Source organism: Micrasema longulum, unplaced genomic scaffold, assembly GCF_059751315.1.
Source record: "Micrasema longulum isolate JH-2025_06_02 unplaced genomic scaffold, ASM5975131v1 h1tg002383l, whole genome shotgun sequence".
NCBI lineage: Eukaryota > Metazoa > Arthropoda > Insecta > Trichoptera > Brachycentridae > Micrasema > Micrasema longulum.
Window position 1 is genome coordinate 43,928 of NW_028279533.1, and position 17,755 is coordinate 61,682.

Below are 17,755 nucleotides of genomic sequence, written 5' to 3' on the forward strand. Positions count from 1 at the left end.
CAGTATTACCACCTTCAGTTTTTTCAAAACACCAGCGTAGTAGGCCCCTGTGAATGTCTTCTTTGGGGTAGGTAATCAATCAATAGCGAACCTTCATTATCCCAGAATATGGTCACCATAGTCTTCCCGGCGGACGGTTGAGTCCAAAATTTCTTGGGCGGCGGAGAACCCTTATGTTTCCACTGCATTGACTCTTGTTTTGTTTCCGGATCTCAATGGTGAATCCAAGTTTTCTTACCCGTCACTATTTGAGACAAAAAAGCTTCACCGCCTTCATCAAATGGGTCGAAATTTTCTTTTTGAAAACTGAACCCATCGTTCCTTCTGGAAAGGCGTCAGCATTCTTAGAACCCACCTCGCGCTGACCTTAATCATCAGTAAATTTTCATGTAAGATTCTTAGAAATGATGATTTTGAAACTCCACATTTATGAGCTAATTGAAAAGCTTTTGAGCGTCAGTCTTGCAGCACCTTTTTTTGCCACTATTTCGGGCGATGTTGCTTTAACCAGCCTTCCAGCGCGCGGGTCATCCTCAATGGACTCACGACCCCACTTAAACTGCTTAGCCCAATATTTTACTGTGCAATAAGAAAGTGAAGAGTCACCGTATGCTGCGATCATACGCTCATTTATTTGTTTTGGTTCATTCCCTTCCTTTACTAAAAATTCGATGACGGCACGATGCTTTTAACTCGTTTTATCCACCGCACCTTGATACACTCAGCGACCAATTATTCCAAGATCTTTTACGCGACTGAATTAAACTGAAGTGGCCTTACACGACAAAACATGTCGCAGCTTTCAACAACCTGCTCAACCCCGCACTACGTATCTATCACAGCTAGGTTATTACTTTTGAAGGTCCCCTCGTATATACATATATATATATATATATATATAAATATATATTTCTTGATTACTGCGATATATGCAGCTGAAGGATAAACCAATAAAATTACGCAAAAATATTAGATACGTAGTCTGTTTATCAGCTGTTCAAATTTTTAATAATTATTTTGAAAATTTTCAGCCCAAAAAATTAATTAATTTACGCGATATCTTTAAAACTTAAGGTACATCCTTTCGATATTATTTTAGACAGATCTTCCTTAAAATTTCAGCCAGATTGATGAATAGCATTTTGAGCTACATACAGGACGAGTGGTTTTTGAAAACGCTCTTTTAAGATAGTCGTGTTTATAGTTTCAATGCCATAAAACTATTAATTGTAGTTATTTACCATCTATCAGCGATCAAAGACGCATATAATAAGCCTTCAGCTTTCTTGAAAAACTAGTTATCTTTCACCTGCTGCTGTTTTTGGGCTGTACGAGCTGCTTTTGTCGCAGAAAGACTTATCCAATACGCTACTTGCGCTTCAGTAAGTGCCAACAATGATTTTATTTTACTTATTCATAATTCTCAAAATAGAGGTGTAGCCTTTATTAAATATCCCAGCGGTAATGTAGGCTGAGATCAAAATGATTTTAAGTTCAGAATGCAGGTGATTTGGCCATAATCGCCAAACTGTCGCTTAAAAACTTTCATTAAAATTTTTCACAAGCATATTTCAAGTGAATCATTCCTGGATAAAACTTAATGAATTAGCTGTTTAATCTTGTAGCTAAGTAATGGAGTAAGATGTATTCAAGTTTTTTTTTTTTTAGTGCGATAGCTTTTTGCCACTTGCTCTAGCTTTTGGCTCCAGTCGGGCTATTTTCATGGTACGGCTATTCTTTTGTTGAAAACATACTATTAAAAATATGCATAAATTTTATTATTTTTATTTTCAACAGTATTTACGTATCTCTGAATAATCATAATAATTATTGTAACATCTCCTTTATTTTTTATTTCCTGATAATGATCCGAACATTTGGCAGTCCAGACGACTGGAGTTCGGATAAACGGAGTTATACTGTAAATGAATATTGAACTTTGAAAGATTATACTATTCTTCCTAATAAGTTAACCGTAACATTAAAAACCTTCCCGCTTTTACTGACCTATGATAAGCTGTCAAACTACGACAGTGCTGCCATAATGACAAGCAAAAATTAAAAACCTATTCACTATTCGTCGTCTGCTTGAAAATTGAAAATTTTCACACGGCTTCGAGAGAAGAGGGTCGGCTTTCGCTTGTTTTTCTGAAACTACGATACGAAGCATCACGATGACCACCGCAAATTGGCTACCGTTGGAATCCAATCCAGATGTTATGAACAAGTATTTAGAAAAGATCGGGGTTCCAGAAAAATGGACAATCATCGACGTTTTAGGATTAGACTCCGAATCTCTAAGCTGGGTGCCCAAGCCGGTCCTCGCCGTTCTGCTTCTGTTCCCGTGCTCTGAACAGTACGAAGCTCACAAGAAAGACGAGGAAGCCAAGCTGAAAGAAGAGGGCCAGGTGATTTCACAAAACGTTTTCTATATGAAGCAGACTGTGCAGAATGCCTGCGGAACCGTTGCGTTGCTCCATAGCATTGCCAATAATACCGAAAATATACGTCTGTTCGACGGTTGGCTTAAGCAGTTCTTGGAGGACGCAAAAGAATTAGACCCGACGGCCAGAGGATCTCTTTTGGAAAACTGTGAAGGTGTCGTTTCTGCCCACTTCGAGCTCGCCAAGGAAGGGCAATCTAATACTCCCGGTGAAAATGATCCCGTTTTCCACCATTTCATCGCGTTTGTGCATAAGGATGGACATCTGTACGAGTTAGACGGACGCAAGTCATTCCCTGTCAACCATGGACCGACCACCCCTGGAACTCTTCTGGAAGACTCTGCAAAAGTTTGCCGTTCCTTTATGGAACGTGATCCTAATGACGTCAACTTCACGGTTGTTGCCCTAGCTGCCGCGGAATAATCTCCCTTAGAACTGCCGAACCGTGTGACTGAAATATATCTGCTACACTTAATGAGCCTTGTTTACTCGCTATTTGTGATTTTGAGTACTATTTTGTTTGCGAACATGTTTGAAATTCCTTGTCACTGAGTTTTCGTATAACACAATTACTGCTCGGGCTTATTGTCGATGTTTGCCATAGTTTCATACAATGATATTATTAGTTAGCTTATTGTTTAGTTTTCAAGAAGATTACTCACCTTAAATTTCAGCTTAGAACTAAGAACATATTTATGGCATTGTGATATTGATAAATTGTCATACTTAAAAACTTATATTTTTTACATTTTCTATCGTCAATAAAGTCGCTTTATTATAATCTTGTCTGCACCTCTTATTTTCCCATTATTTTTTAGGTCTTTAGGTAGTAGTTTTAAAACTTTAATAGGAACACTACTCAACATTTTGCAATTGCAATTTATCGTCACTGAACAATTATGCAGGTGTAATTTGTGGATCTCATTGGGTTGTCCATTTGATAAATTGAACACCTTTATTTAATAGACGGGAAAAAGATTCCATAGTCAGCATAGGAACCTAGAATGCACGAACTTCCAGATGTAGGTTCTGCAGTGCAAATGATGAATCACCTATTCACATTCTATGTGAATGTAATGGTTTATATCACAAAAGAAGTCGCATTCCGCTACCTAAGCCCGATACTAGATCTGGGCTTGGAGGGGGAGATTTAGCATTATGAGATCACTCGCCCTCCACTTAGTAGCCAGGTTCTTGAAAGACCTGAGCTTGAAGGGCGACAACTAATTTACGGGGACCCGTCACAAAAGATCAAGATCTATACAGGTCGCTGTGACGTCAGGAGCTTATATGGCACTGACTCCAATTCTTCGAAATAAGAATAAGAGCAAAGGAACTCTATGACTCTTTTTTTATGTTAAATATAAACTTTGTTTAAAATCACTAAACATATTTTATTTTAAATATGTTTTGAAACCATAAAAGCATAAAAATTCATTGGGTGATTTTAAACAAAAATAATTTTTATTTATGTTTTAACCATTATTAGTTCATTTTTGAAAAAAGGTGGAATTTATCTTTAGAAACAAAAAAAATAAAAAGTCAGAAAACTTCAGCATAATGTTTGTATAATACATACACAAAGTGTAAGGATTATTCACAAAAATGTATTTTCTAGTAATCAAAATGAAACTTATGCTACGTCTTACTAGAAATCTATTTTTTTGATAGTAGGATTCAGGTAGGGGTGGCTGAAAACTCTGTAATTGGATTAAAATTAATCAATATATCTCAAAGAAACCTGACCTTCTTTAGACTGTAAGTATGTATATGAATCATTCCCATTTATTGATTAATTTTAATGAGATTTATTTTTTACTTCAAATATAATATAAACCTAAGGAATTCCATTAACTAATCAATAATGATTTTCTTTTGCCAATATATGATCATAATAATATACAAATTAGGTAATATATATTATAAAAGTTATTCCTACATATTTCTAAAGTATAATAAGTCAACTATAATAAGAAATGATGTATGCAAAGAAAGTTAGGAAGGATGGCCCCACCAGATTATTTCTAAATTACCTATACTTAATTTAATTAATCTGTGTACAATGCTGCGGGACCAGACCTCTGTCTCGCTTGTGAAAAAATACAATAACTGGCAATAAACAGTTGGCTATCACCAATTCTTAGATGCTAAAAATGAAATAATAAATATGTTTTTAATTTTTATTTATTTATTTTAATTTGTTTATTTTTCCATACATACAGGTTGTTCATTAAACCCCGTCACATCTGAAACCACAATGATCAGTATAAGCAAGAAGACATATTGGCACATTAAAATAATTTTTTAGAATGAATAAAATTAAGGAGGAGTTGGGAGTCTGGTTCTACTCCGCGCTCCTCACTTCTCCCCTGCAGAGGTAAGCAACCATTTGATTTTTAAAAAATTTATTTTTTTAAATTTTCTTTGTTCTAAATATATTATTTAATATGTTATATGTCTTCTGACATGATCATCGTGGTTTCGGATGTGACAAGGTTTAAAGAACACCCTGTATATTTACATAGAATTTTAATTACAAAAATACACTTTTAAAAAATACAAATTAAAATTAAGTTATAACCTAAATTGGAAAAAATGCCTACAAAGACTTCAGCGTCTGAGCGCAGGTCATTCCTTTTTTTAATTATTAATAAGTTTATAGCATATAAATATGGTATGACATGACCATGAAAAGAAAAGAAAACTAACATATGCTGATATTATGAAAATAGGATTTATTTGCAGTACCGGTATGCATTTTATTTTCAATTTTAATTCTTTTAAAAAAAAAAGGTGTTTATCTGTTCCCTCCATGCTAATCCAAGACCTCACACCTACTTTAAACTGTACCGGTGATTTAATATGTTTTATAATTCCTTAGTTAGAAGATTGAAGGGACTTGGACTAACATGTAAAAAGTGCCTTTTTCTGAATGAATTATAGGGACAGGCATTTCTTATAATTTAACTTGATGGCTTAGTGCCTATCTGATAGGTATCACAATGTTTTTACGGCATTAAAAAAATCATTAGAATTACGGCATTGAAGATCATGGTTTTTTTTTTTTGACAAATAACAATTGTAGATATTTTTTACAATAAAAACAATTATTTTTACATTTAAATTTTGTTTATTCATCATGCTACAAAATTTTACAAAGTGGTTTACTATTATTTGTTTTGGTATTAAATATTTACAAGGTGCGATCAGGTGTAATGCAAACATTGTATTTCGATTGCTTTTCTTTTTATTTTTTAATTTTCCTTTCGGAAAATTGGGTACCTACCTTCATTCCATAGGTTTTTTCCGTACTTATGTTTTTGCTTATTTGTTGGCTGCACTGGTCATGTGATTTTTCGTCGAAGTCGTATGTTTACAATTTTTCTTCGACATATAAATAATAAAAATAATTAACTATTTCAGCGGATAAAAATGGCAGAAAAAAGTGTACCGGGCGTTCCTCCGATCGTCAAAATCGGACATTACACTCTGGGCGCGACTTTGGGCGTCGGAACCTTTGGAAAAGTTAAAATCGGCGAGCACCAATTGACAAAACACAAGGTTGCTGTCAAAATTTTGAACAGACAGAAAATAAAATCTCTCGATGTGGTCGGGAAAATCAGGCGTGAAATACAGAATTTGAAGCTCTTCAGGCACCCTCATATTATCAAATTGTACCAGGTTATATCGACTCCGACGGATATATTTATGATTATGGAATATGTCAGCGGCGGGGAGCTATTTGATTATATTGTCAAGAATGGGAAGCTACAGGAACAAGACGCGCGGAGATTTTTCCAGCAAATAATATCCGGTGTGGATTATTGCCATCGGCATATGATCGTGCACAGAGACTTGAAGCCGGAAAATTTATTATTAGATCATAACATGCATGTCAAAATAGCTGACTTCGGTCTCTCAAACATGATGATGGACGGCGAATTCCTTAGAACTTCTTGCGGTTCGCCAAACTATGCCGCTCCTGAGGTACTTATAAATAAATTTTATTTAATTGAAATATATTGAAACATTTAAGTTTGTGTTCTTTAGGAACAACTCGTGTTGAACCTAAATGTTTAACAATGTTTCAAACAACATTGTACTTACTTAAATTAAAAAATGGACAATTATGTATGATTATCATTTTTAGTGTAACTCGTTCGCCGCTATTCTGGTTCAGCCATCAAAATCATGTCTCTTATTTAGGAAATGACGGCTAAGGCCGTCCAATTCAAAAGACATTGGTAGTGAAAAGATAGTATTGGAATATGTGAAACTGAAGTAACTATATGGCAAGGGCGAATCGTCCAAATAAGTGATTATGCACAGCTTCCCATTATATTTGATTTTCTATAATAATGTTTGATAGTTACTATGTTTATGGGAAAATAAATAAAATTGTTATTTATTTTAAATCACCACCACCGTTTATATCTGCCTACAAAAAATATTATAAAGTGCTCCCAGCGCCCAGCCCGTTCTCAGTAAACGATGAAACTAACCGATTACCTCAGCTTATTCCTCCATACGAAAAAGTACAGTATATTTTACACTTTAAACTTAGTCGCGTTTTTTCACTACTAAAACAAGTTTGCAGTATTTCAAATATTATTCGAAGATTCTCTATTAGGAAACTAGTAATTTGAACATTATTTCTGAAGGACTATTTTTCTTTGATAGAATACCGTTGACATATTACGTATCACATAGGACATGTGGCGTTCGAAGTGGCCATTTTTGGCATTATTCATTTTAAAAGGAATCGGCCAGTGCTCACAAGTGTTGTATCAAAATAGTGTAGAATAAAGCAACATATATCGCGAAGTTAATAATATTTGTGTTTGAGTTGATTTTCATGGAACTGTGGAAAAAATAGCCATTTATAATTATATTACTTATATATTATGTACTTACATGTCAGTACAAATTAATGAACATTTTTTGTAGATTACTTATCATAAAAATCACCGCTCGCCACTGCTATATGGTAGGAGGAAATATTTTGTCTATCAAAAATAGTTTACATCGAAAGTGTCTCAACACAATTTTCCTAATTTTTACTTCAAACCATCAACTACGATCCAATTATAGTGGCTTTATAACCCTAAAAAAATATATAGGGCTTAGCCAGTCACCTGCAACACACACATTGTATTGCCTTACCAATCACATCCCATAGTTAGCAAATATTGCATTGCCCTCAACAATTCCAAATAAAGAGATAGCAAAACACGATCCACTTGCAAAAATTCACCTGAGAAAGATATAAACATAATATTATTTCTGTGCAACTCGTCAGTTATCTTTATAAATATAATTCTTCTGTACGTGTGATGTCACTGCACTTCTCCTAAACGGCTTAACCGATTTACGTGCGGTTTTCAGCGAAATTTAAATCTTTGTGCTGCGTGTTCGAAGATATTCAAATTTTCAATCGAATCTGTGAAAAAAAATATAGAAGCATAAATCTTTGTTTCATCGACCTATTAGAATTCATATACAAAAAAAATGGAAGGATGTTGTTTCTTTGTGTTTAAAAAAAGTTTGTTTTTGAATGTTTACAAAAAACATTCGCTTTTTATGGACCCCTATCAGATTCTTTCCTTACATTTCTTATAATTACTTCCCACTTACTTCTTTTAACTGACATGAAAAACATTTATGAAAATCAAATTTATGAAAATCGAATTCATGAATAAAGTGCACCCCTGTTGGTAAGAGCTAATTTTGGCATTTGTAAAAAGAATTCCATATTTGAAAATGAATTATTTTTAGTTTTGGAATTTAATCCTTAACAAGTACCTAGGTACCTACTTATCAATGAAAAGTATTTTTCCAAGGATTACCTTGCTATTAAGCAGGCAAGTCAATGTTCGGGCAGGACAACGTCTGTCGGGTCCGCTATTTTTTTTATATATATGTAATATTACAATGAGGGAGTTCAGTGGTTTTCAAAAAAAAAAAATTTCTTAATGGAATATTCTTTTTTGTAATTTATGGCCTTTTCACCTCCCAACGGGGGTGTTCTAGCCAGTGTAGAGTTTTCATTTATTTAGATATTTACACATGTGTTAGTAATATATACAAATGAGTGTGTTGGTATTTAATATAGACCATCAAACTCAGCAAAAAAATTATATATTTTGTGTATTGTATTATCATTGCCTTTTTTTTGTATGTAAGTTTTGTTATTTTTAAATTACACCATCCACGACGTCACAAGTTCAAATTGTTGATTTTTTCTAACATTTAAAAAGAGGTCCCCATACCCTTCAAAACACGTTAAACATGGCTAACCAGAAATCTATCATAATACATAATTTATTGGCTATTCTGAACCTGGGATGTTTCAAAGAAGTTCAGTTTTATTTATTTTTTCATGCGTAATAAAATAGTGTAATCATATGTTTTATTGCAAAGGATCTTCACCCACAAGCCATATAAATTAGCTTGGTGAGTCCTAAAATAATAAAAAAAATGTGGATATATTTTATGTAAATAATAGACTTTCATGATGTTCAGACATGACACTACACAGAATTATGCCATTTACTCTTGCCTGATTACTTTGGCTAATGATTATTTTTTCATACAAGTTTAAAGATAAAGCATTTATCTAAAATAGTATTGTGTCTGGTTTTAGGTTATATCCGGAAAACTCTATGCTGGCCCGGAAGTAGACGTGTGGTCATGTGGTGTCATTCTCTATGCCTTATTATGCGGAACATTGCCGTTTGATGATGAACACGTCCCCACACTGTTTAGAAAAATCAAATCCGGAATATTCCCCATACCAGACTATTTGAACAAAAGTGTTGTCAGCCTCCTATGCCAAATGCTGCAAGTCGACCCGATGAAGAGGTCATCCATAGACGATGTAAAGAAACATGACTGGTTCCAAAAGGACCTACCCGAGTACCTTTTCCCCTCGCCAGTAGAACAGGTATACAATGTATCTATCGCGGCAATTGTCTTTGGTGCTCTTTTTCTTATTTACCTAACAATTAATTAAGATACAATCTGTCAAAAAATAGTAGAAAATAATTGACTACTATTTTATTAAGATAATTAAAAATAGCAATACTAGAATAGAACATCATTATCTTTTAGTGACCAATCACAAAACAAGTCACTTTTAATTTGGCGTTGCCAGTTTAAAATAATTAGTAGTTTTGATTATAACTGATTTCTGCTCTTTTTTGACAAAATATTATAATTTTATTTTATAAGATCTGTATTAAATTAATTTTAAGACAGTGTAAGAAGATTGTTTGACATATTACAACATAGATGGAGAATATGAAAATCATAATATAAAAATGCTTCAATAAAATAGTTTTACATTATGCTTCAATAAGATCGTTTTACATAATGCTTCAGTAAACGTTTGACATAATGCTTCTAAATGCAATTGACTAATATTTCAATGTGAATAATCATGAAATTGAAATTATAATTGAATAATTTGGCTGCAGAATTATTTTTGTATTATTTGAGATAATTGTGTTTGTATTATTTATTTATAAATTCATCGCATAATATACACATTTAAATATATTTATTTCCAAGAAATCTTTATAACATTAGAGCATTTGAATTATTTTTGAATATTACCTTCTAATAACATCACAAAAAAGATGGGAATAATGTGAATATGTTAGTCTAGGCATTTACAGCGCTTATGACTTGTCATTGGCTTGTTAAAGTGCCCACTTTACACATGGTGTAAAATTCACCATTCTGCCTATATTTGAATATTAATATTTATTTGATTCTTCCATCTGTTGATTTTTGTGAAGTCAAAGGGCTGAAACCTTTATAGATATAATCATTATGATAAATTAAGTACATAAAAATATAACAACCTCTTAAATTTTTAACACAATTATATTATTTTCACAACTTCCATTTTTTAATAGTGAGTTATTTTTAGAACTTGTTGAAAATGGCCACAAAAATTAACAATTTGGTGAAATTGTAAGAAAGCAAATATTTCTATCTTTAAAAACAGAAAAGGGAATATGCCGGAACTCACTTTTGAACAATCTTTTAGGACAGCAGTATTATAGACACTGAGGCCATAGAAGAAGTATGCACGAAGTTCGGTGTGAAGGATTGCGAAGTTCACAGCGCACTTCTGAGTGGGGATCCACATGACCAGCTGGGAATAGCGTATCATCTGATAATAGACAATAAGAGAATGGCTGACGAAGCGGCAAAGGCTGAACTAAAAGACTTTTACTGTGCAGGTATTATTGTTTTTAATATTTATATATTTACTATATTTTTTCACAACGCTACGACGCTTAGGAGCAGACGCTTAGGAGCAGCCGCTTAGAAGTGTAGCGCTTCTTGCAACTACCGTCCTATAGTAAAAAAAGATAATAAATTTTAAAACTTTTGTTAAAACTGAGAACCTAAAAATCATGTTGTAAATTGAAACTCAATGTTACAAAAACATCTCCCCCTCCAAGCCCAGATCCGTAAAGTATCGGGCCATTAGGTAGGGGGCGAGCTCTAGCCGACTTCACCCTTGACTAGTTTTTGATTTAAGAAGATATTTGTGTTATGTTATTTTAGTTGGGCTATTGTGATCTATGTGTGTTTGGTGCAGTGGCAAGCCGTGATTTATTTTATGGGTAATCTACAAAAAATGTTCATTAATTTGTACCTACACTTAAGCACATAATATGTAAGTAAAATAATTATAAATGACTGTTTTTTCTGTGGTTCTGTGAAAATCAACTCAAACAACAATTATTATTAACCACGCTACATATGTACGTAGCTTTATTCCATACTATTTTGATACAATATTTGTACAAAAGTTTATTAAAAAATACCACAGTAACATTCAGCAGATATTTTTATTATGATTTAAATGTCAACACCTAGCACTGGCCGATTCCTTTTAAAATTAATAATGCCATAAACGGTCACTGCAAACGCCACATGTGAAAAATAGTCCTTCGGAAATAATGTTCGAAATACTAGTTTCCTAATAGAGAATCTTCAAATAATATTTGTAATCACAAGCTTGTTTTAGTACTAAAAAAACGCAACTAGGTTAGAAGACGTAAAATATAGTGTACTTTTTTGTATGGAGAAATAAGCTGAGGTAATCAGCTAGTTTCATAGTTCACTGAGAACGGGCTGGGCACATTTTATAAATATTTTTTAAGTAGAAGATATAAACGGTCGTGGTGATATATAATAAATAAGTTATTTGATTTATTTTCCCATAAACATGGTTACTATAAACATTATTATCGAAAGTCAAATATAATGGTAATTAATTAGATGATTCGCCCCTGGTTTGGTGATATAGAAATAGTTGTATTCATTTCAATAAAAAGTTTCATTAATAGCATGCAATAATGTGATTTGTTTATTACATTTGCAAATTTTTTGTATGAATTATTGTTAGTGTCAAATATTCTCAAAGTCTCGAGACTTTGTCTCCGAGTATCGTCTGTCTCGAGACTGGAAGCCCTTGCTCGGACACAGGATCTATTTTTCACTAGCCGTATCTTATTTCAGGGGGTCCTATAGCGACAGTACATAGCCCAGTTGACTCGGGACATAAGCCCCATCCCGAACGCATCGCGCCCCTGAGGGAAAAGGTCATACAATCCACATACAGCTACGATAGAGGCCAAAAGGGCACACCAGTAAAGAGGTTAGGATCTTTGTCTTATTTTCTACGGTCACATTCAAGGAACTGCCATTCTTGAATAGAATCATCAATGTAAAATCCATGTGTGGTTTTGAAGATGCTTGAAATAAATCACAGGAGTACTTATACTGGTTTATTACTGGCCACCAATGAGGAAGTTCAGTGCTACGGGAAATTTAATACAAAAAATGCTTTCTTACAAGTGTAAAAATTAGAGCATTTAATTGTACGGTGAATTTTCTTGAAAATATATGAAAAAATTCATTAAAATATGTTTTTATTAAAACAAACTACGTACTTTAAAACGTCTAAAGTTCTAGTAATAGCCGATCAATTATGTGTTTTGATATATTTCCAGGAAGCCATGTTTAGTGTGTTTTTATGAAACAAAGCGATGATAATACGATGCATAAAAAAAAAAAAAAATTGGCTTAGTTTGACAGTGTATTAACAAATATTTTTTTTTTTTTTTAAATCACCGAACTTCCTCATTGTAGGGTTCTTTTCCAAAACTGATAATTTCCCTTTAGGAATTAATATTTCTTATTATAGACTGCATAAATTAAAAAGATATATAAAATTAAGATGTATTTTCAAATTATTAGATTTTTTAAAGTATTTTTAAATCTGAAAAAATTTGACAGGTCACATTTTGACACCATCAAATTTTTTTAATATTGATGTTTTTTGTTGATATTTCTTGATAAAACTCCATAGTTAATGATTATGATAAAATTATAAATAAACTTATCAATGAAACTTCTTGGTTTAGTTTTACTTTTTATTATTTTGACCAACGAGCGCTTTCGCCTAAGTAGGCATCTTCAAGACTGGTGAATTGTTTACAACATTTACAGTTTTTATACTAATCTTAACATATTTTGGAGATAAGATTTGATCTTAGAGTAGCCGTCTCGCATCGAGGGTTCTGGTTTTATTTCACACAGCGCAGATAAGATCAAATCTCATCTCCAAAATATGTTAAGAATAGTATAAAAACTGTAAATGTTGTAAACAATTCACCAGTCTTGAAGATGCCTACTTGGGCGAAAGTGCTCATTGGTCAAAATAATAAAAAGTAAAACTAAACCAAGAAGTTTTATTGATAAGTTTATTTATAATTTTATCATAATCATTACCAAATTTTTTGTTTAGAATTTTTCTCAAAACTAACTTCCTGGATTGCTGAATTTCGAACTGAATTCCTGGAAATGACTAATAATTACAGATTTATATTTATTTTTATCAAGACCTCGAAACCTACTTTAAACTGTACCAGTGATTTAATGTTTTGTAATTCCTTAGTTAGAAGATTGAAGGATCTTGGACCAACGTGTAAGGAGTGCCTCTGTGCGAACTTAGTTCTGCATCCTGGAACTGACAGTACACTATCGGATATATTGCTAATACGATTTAAATTATTACTAAACAATTCCCTATTTAAGTTAACATATTTCAGGCACTGAAATATATATAATTTTCTAAAACTAAGGAGTCCACTCCCTACGTATAATTCATTACTATGAAATAGTCTATGTTTTTTGTAAATTATCTTAATTATTCTGTGCAATTTCTATTGAGCGATTATGCACATCCAAGACTCCTCCCCATCCTATTATACCATATGAACTGTCTTTGATACTACTCTACTCATTTATTGTACTTTTAATTATTCTTTTCAGAGCAAAGTGGCATCTTGGTATACGGTCACAGAGTAAACCCATCGATATTATGCTAGAAGTTTACAAGGCAATGTTGGCTTTAGAATATGAATGGAAAGTCATAAACCCGTACCATGTTCGGTGAGTATTTATTTTTCTCTAATGAAGAATTGAAGGAATACAGATGTTCAAATATAGGCGAATGGTGAATGTTACACAGTGTGTAAAAGTGGCCACTTAAACCGGCCAATGACAGGTCATAAGCCCTGTAGGTGCCTAGAATTCTATATTTCCTTCTCTATCTTGTTCATCATTTGTTGTAGTATGTTAAAAATTGTGATTTTTTATTTGGTTTATTTGGTCAAAAATTTTGTCAATTCATTAAATAATTACTATTATAATAATTATTATTATTATGGATAACTGATATAGCGCCATTTTAATAATATAATACCTCAAGGGAGCCTTTACAAAGTGATTATAAAAAGATATAAATTTAATTTAAGAAAAATAATGTACTTTTTCACCACATGCTAAGAATTTATTCAAATGATTTAGAGAACAAGTGGGTTTTAAGTTTCTTTCGAAACATCACTTCACTCTCACAGTTTCAGACTTCTGCTGGAAGAGCATTCCATGCCGTAGGGCCTGCAACCGCAAATGCATGTTCGCCGAATTTAGTTCGCTGAGGTATAATAACTCTTCCTTTCGACGTAGATGTAGCTGATCTAAGCGTAAGACGTCTGTCAGCTAGTTCATCTGGAATGCAGAGTTCCCTTAGATATTCTAGAGCAGAGTTGTGCAGTGACTTATACATAAGCCAACAGAGTTTGTATTCCACCCTCTGTGGAAAACGTAGCCAGTGCAATTCCTGAAGTAGTGGAGTGATATGACTGAACTTAGAGATTCCAAAAATAAGTCTCGCTGCGGCATTCAGTACAGACTGTAGGCGAGTCTTTTTATTCATTGGTAGACCTGCGTAGATACCATTACAATAATTGACTCTAGACACTACAAACGCATTTATTAATTGACGGGCGGCATCAACTGGCAAATTTTTGCGTATGCATTTAATCTGTCTCAGCTTATATCTGTCAGAACTTATCGTTCTACTAATTTGAACGACAAGAGAAAGGTTAGAATTAAAGATAACTCCCAGTAGTTTAACGGTGGGTAAAGCGGTACTCCTTACATCGGGTAGTGCCGTATCCTGAATCAAATTCTATCGTCTGGCTGAAGCCATCCATAGTTGTTCCGTTTTAGGTGGATTAAGTTTTAGTCTATTTTCAGCCATCCAGTTTCCTATTTTCTCAATGCATCCATTAATCAAAATCAACAAGCACATTTCTCTCGCTCTGTTTAGGTTTATGTCTTATGTTTATTATTAGCAAGCTTAGAAATCTCCACCAAAAACAGAAAATTTGTTATTGATGCCAAAATAAACTATACGTAAAAACCTACCTACCTAAATAATAGCATAATTTAAAACTGTCTCTAAATCTTGCAAAACCAGATTTCAATTATACTACTTGACACCACAAACTTAGCATTCTCAATTGAGTTGGTGAAGTATAATTACAAATCTCATAATTATTTTTTTGAAGTTTTTTGCAAATATCTCAGCAACTCCTTCAATGGAGATTTCTAAGTTTGCTTCCAATACCCTCGTATAATGTACGAGTGTATATTATTATCTATGTAAAAGCACTATGATGGGTGTTAATAAGTTAATATTTTATTTCGCAATGGAAACGACCATATGGAATCTCCATTCAACCGGGTAAATTCTTTTGCAGTGTGCGGAATAGAAACAAGACAACCGGCAAGTATGTGAAGATGTCTCTGCAGCTGTACCAAGTGGATTACAAGTCCTACCTGCTGGACTTCAAGTCCCTGTCGGGAGAGGAGCCCGAGGGCGGGGAGGACATGTGCCCCAGCCCCGTGTCCTCGCCCCCCCCTAACATCGGCACCAACGTCGGCCACCACACCATGGAATTCTTCGAGATGTGTTCGGCACTCATCGTACAACTAGCCCGATAAATTGCTTTCTGTGCTGTGTGAAATAAAACCAGAACCCTCGATGCGAGTCTTTCACTCGACAGCTACTTTGGTAAAAATCCTGAATAAGGAAATCGAGCGGGGACAAGTCCGCCTCATAGTATAGTAGTTGGCGCTTTTACCTACCATGCTTGAAGTCCAAGGTTCGATGCCTCGCAGAGTGGACTATTAGTTTTAAAAGTGGTTCTACACTGCAATATTCCATTATTCCCAATCATGATGATCACCTTACCTTTCATATAATTAAAAATGATCCGGATACATCGCAATTTGAGTAGCAATGCAGTATACCCACACAGTGCATACACCCCTGGGGTGGTATTCTGAATCTTCTCTACCCCCTAGAGTGGTGAATTTGTTTTTTTTAATATGACTACAATTTGCTCATATAATAGCCACACTAATGATTAGTCAAATGATGTCTAACTACTGTTTAAAAAATGGAAAAAAACTAATACGGTTTGATCAATTCAACCTAACTAAAGTGTTTTGGGTCGCAATAAAAATGAAAATTGTCATGTTTTTATCTTACATAATTTGACATTTAATCATCAGTGTGGACATATATGAAGCAAAGTGTAATTGCATGCAAAAAAAATCCCTTAGTAGAAATCTTCGCTGCCCCTGCGAGAATAGCAACCCTGAACTGGTATTGGAAAACGCACTACAAACTGTTCTCTATGCGCGCGCTATACTGTTCAGAATTCCACTCTGGGTTCACTTATTTTACTTCCCACGTATATATATCCAGTTATTTACCTGGGTTGTGGTTGGACTTTGGCTTCCCCATTCTCTTCTTTCATAAAATGTCCTCTCAGTTGTGTATTCCGAATAAATGTGAAAATTTAGCAGTTTGCAGTGCAACATTTTATAAATTTTAAGGTCACCTCGAGCTCTTCACTGTTCAGTGTGCTTCAGATCAAGTCTCCAAAGTTATCATATGGATTTATATATAAAGCACTCCTCCGAAGCATATCTTTATAAAACATTTGTCGGTATTTTTTATTCACTATTAGTCCTGTGGTTTCATTTTATTCATGACTACTAAAATAGATGGTTGAAAAATTACTAAGATAAAAAATGCCTGCAGTGAACTGGTTCAATTCAAACAATACCTATAATCCCCGGTCTACGTTCAAGGCACACATAAGGAATCGGTAGTGTGTTGTGACGCTGTCCGGTTGAGTTAACATAAAATACTAGATGGTGTATTGAGGTGCCAATTTTTATCAAAACTCAACCCGGGCAGCGTCAAAACACATTACCGCATTCCTTCCATTCGCCTCGAACGTAGATTCCGTCTATGGTTTATTTTGTATAATAGATTATTAACGTTGCGGTTAGAATATAGTTATTTATTTATTCATTTTAAATGATTAGTTTATTAGTTTTTATTGTTTACATCACTGAATATAAAATTATACTGGCAGGTTTTGGGTCAACCGACCTATGCCGGCTTCGGGTCAATCGACCCATCTACTTGGCATATAACTAACTTGAAATTGTGTAAAATATGTTATTCCAAAATATGACAGCATTTTAAAATTTGGTCACTATCCCCAAGATAAACACATGTTCTTAGGAAATGTACAAATGTATGTATTTTTGCAGCATATGACTTTTTGTCTGTCAGTAAGATGTATCTTATTGAAAGTATAAGTCAAAATTATTATATTGTATATTTAGTATTTTTTATTAATATTGCCATATTTGTAAATATCGAAGCTGTTATATGAATACTTTGTAGTGTTGGGTCGCCATTTTGTGGAGTTTGTATAATAGATATTGTAAATATTTAGATAGTTATTAAATCTTTTATAATATATTTCGTTGAAAAGACGCTTGTTATTTGAATGTAAATTTAAAATTAAATTTGTTTATATCTTACAAATTGTTTTTATTCTTAAATGTGTAAT

The 17,755-nt window shown here is 33.5% G+C and overlaps 2 protein-coding genes across 3 annotated transcripts; both read left to right on the plus strand.

The window, feature by feature from the left end:
- The first annotated feature begins 2,011 nt into the window (after positions 1-2,011).
- Positions 2,012-3,225, plus strand: Uch (Ubiquitin carboxyl-terminal hydrolase). The gene has a single exon (XM_088240220.1). The coding sequence runs from the start codon at positions 2,175-2,177 to the stop codon at positions 2,865-2,867; it is 693 nt and encodes a 230-aa protein (XP_088096346.1). The 5' UTR covers positions 2,012-2,174; the 3' UTR covers positions 2,868-3,225.
- Positions 3,226-5,774: 2,549 nt separating this feature from the next.
- LOC148272307 (5'-AMP-activated protein kinase catalytic subunit alpha-2-like) lies at positions 5,775-16,904 on the plus strand. 2 transcript variants are annotated; one of them, XM_088240218.1, is made up of 6 exons: positions 5,775-6,431; positions 9,088-9,396; positions 10,498-10,693; positions 11,985-12,123; positions 13,803-13,922; positions 15,578-16,904. In XM_088240218.1, the coding sequence occupies exons 1-6, from the start codon at positions 5,877-5,879 to the stop codon at positions 15,819-15,821; spliced, it is 1,563 nt and encodes a 520-aa protein (XP_088096344.1). In that variant the 5' UTR covers positions 5,775-5,876; the 3' UTR covers positions 15,822-16,904. The 2 variants fall into 2 exon arrangements, with proteins under 2 accessions (XP_088096344.1, XP_088096345.1); XM_088240219.1 differs by having other exon boundaries at positions 5,784-6,431; positions 9,088-9,387.
- Positions 16,905-17,755: the final 851 nt, after the last annotated feature.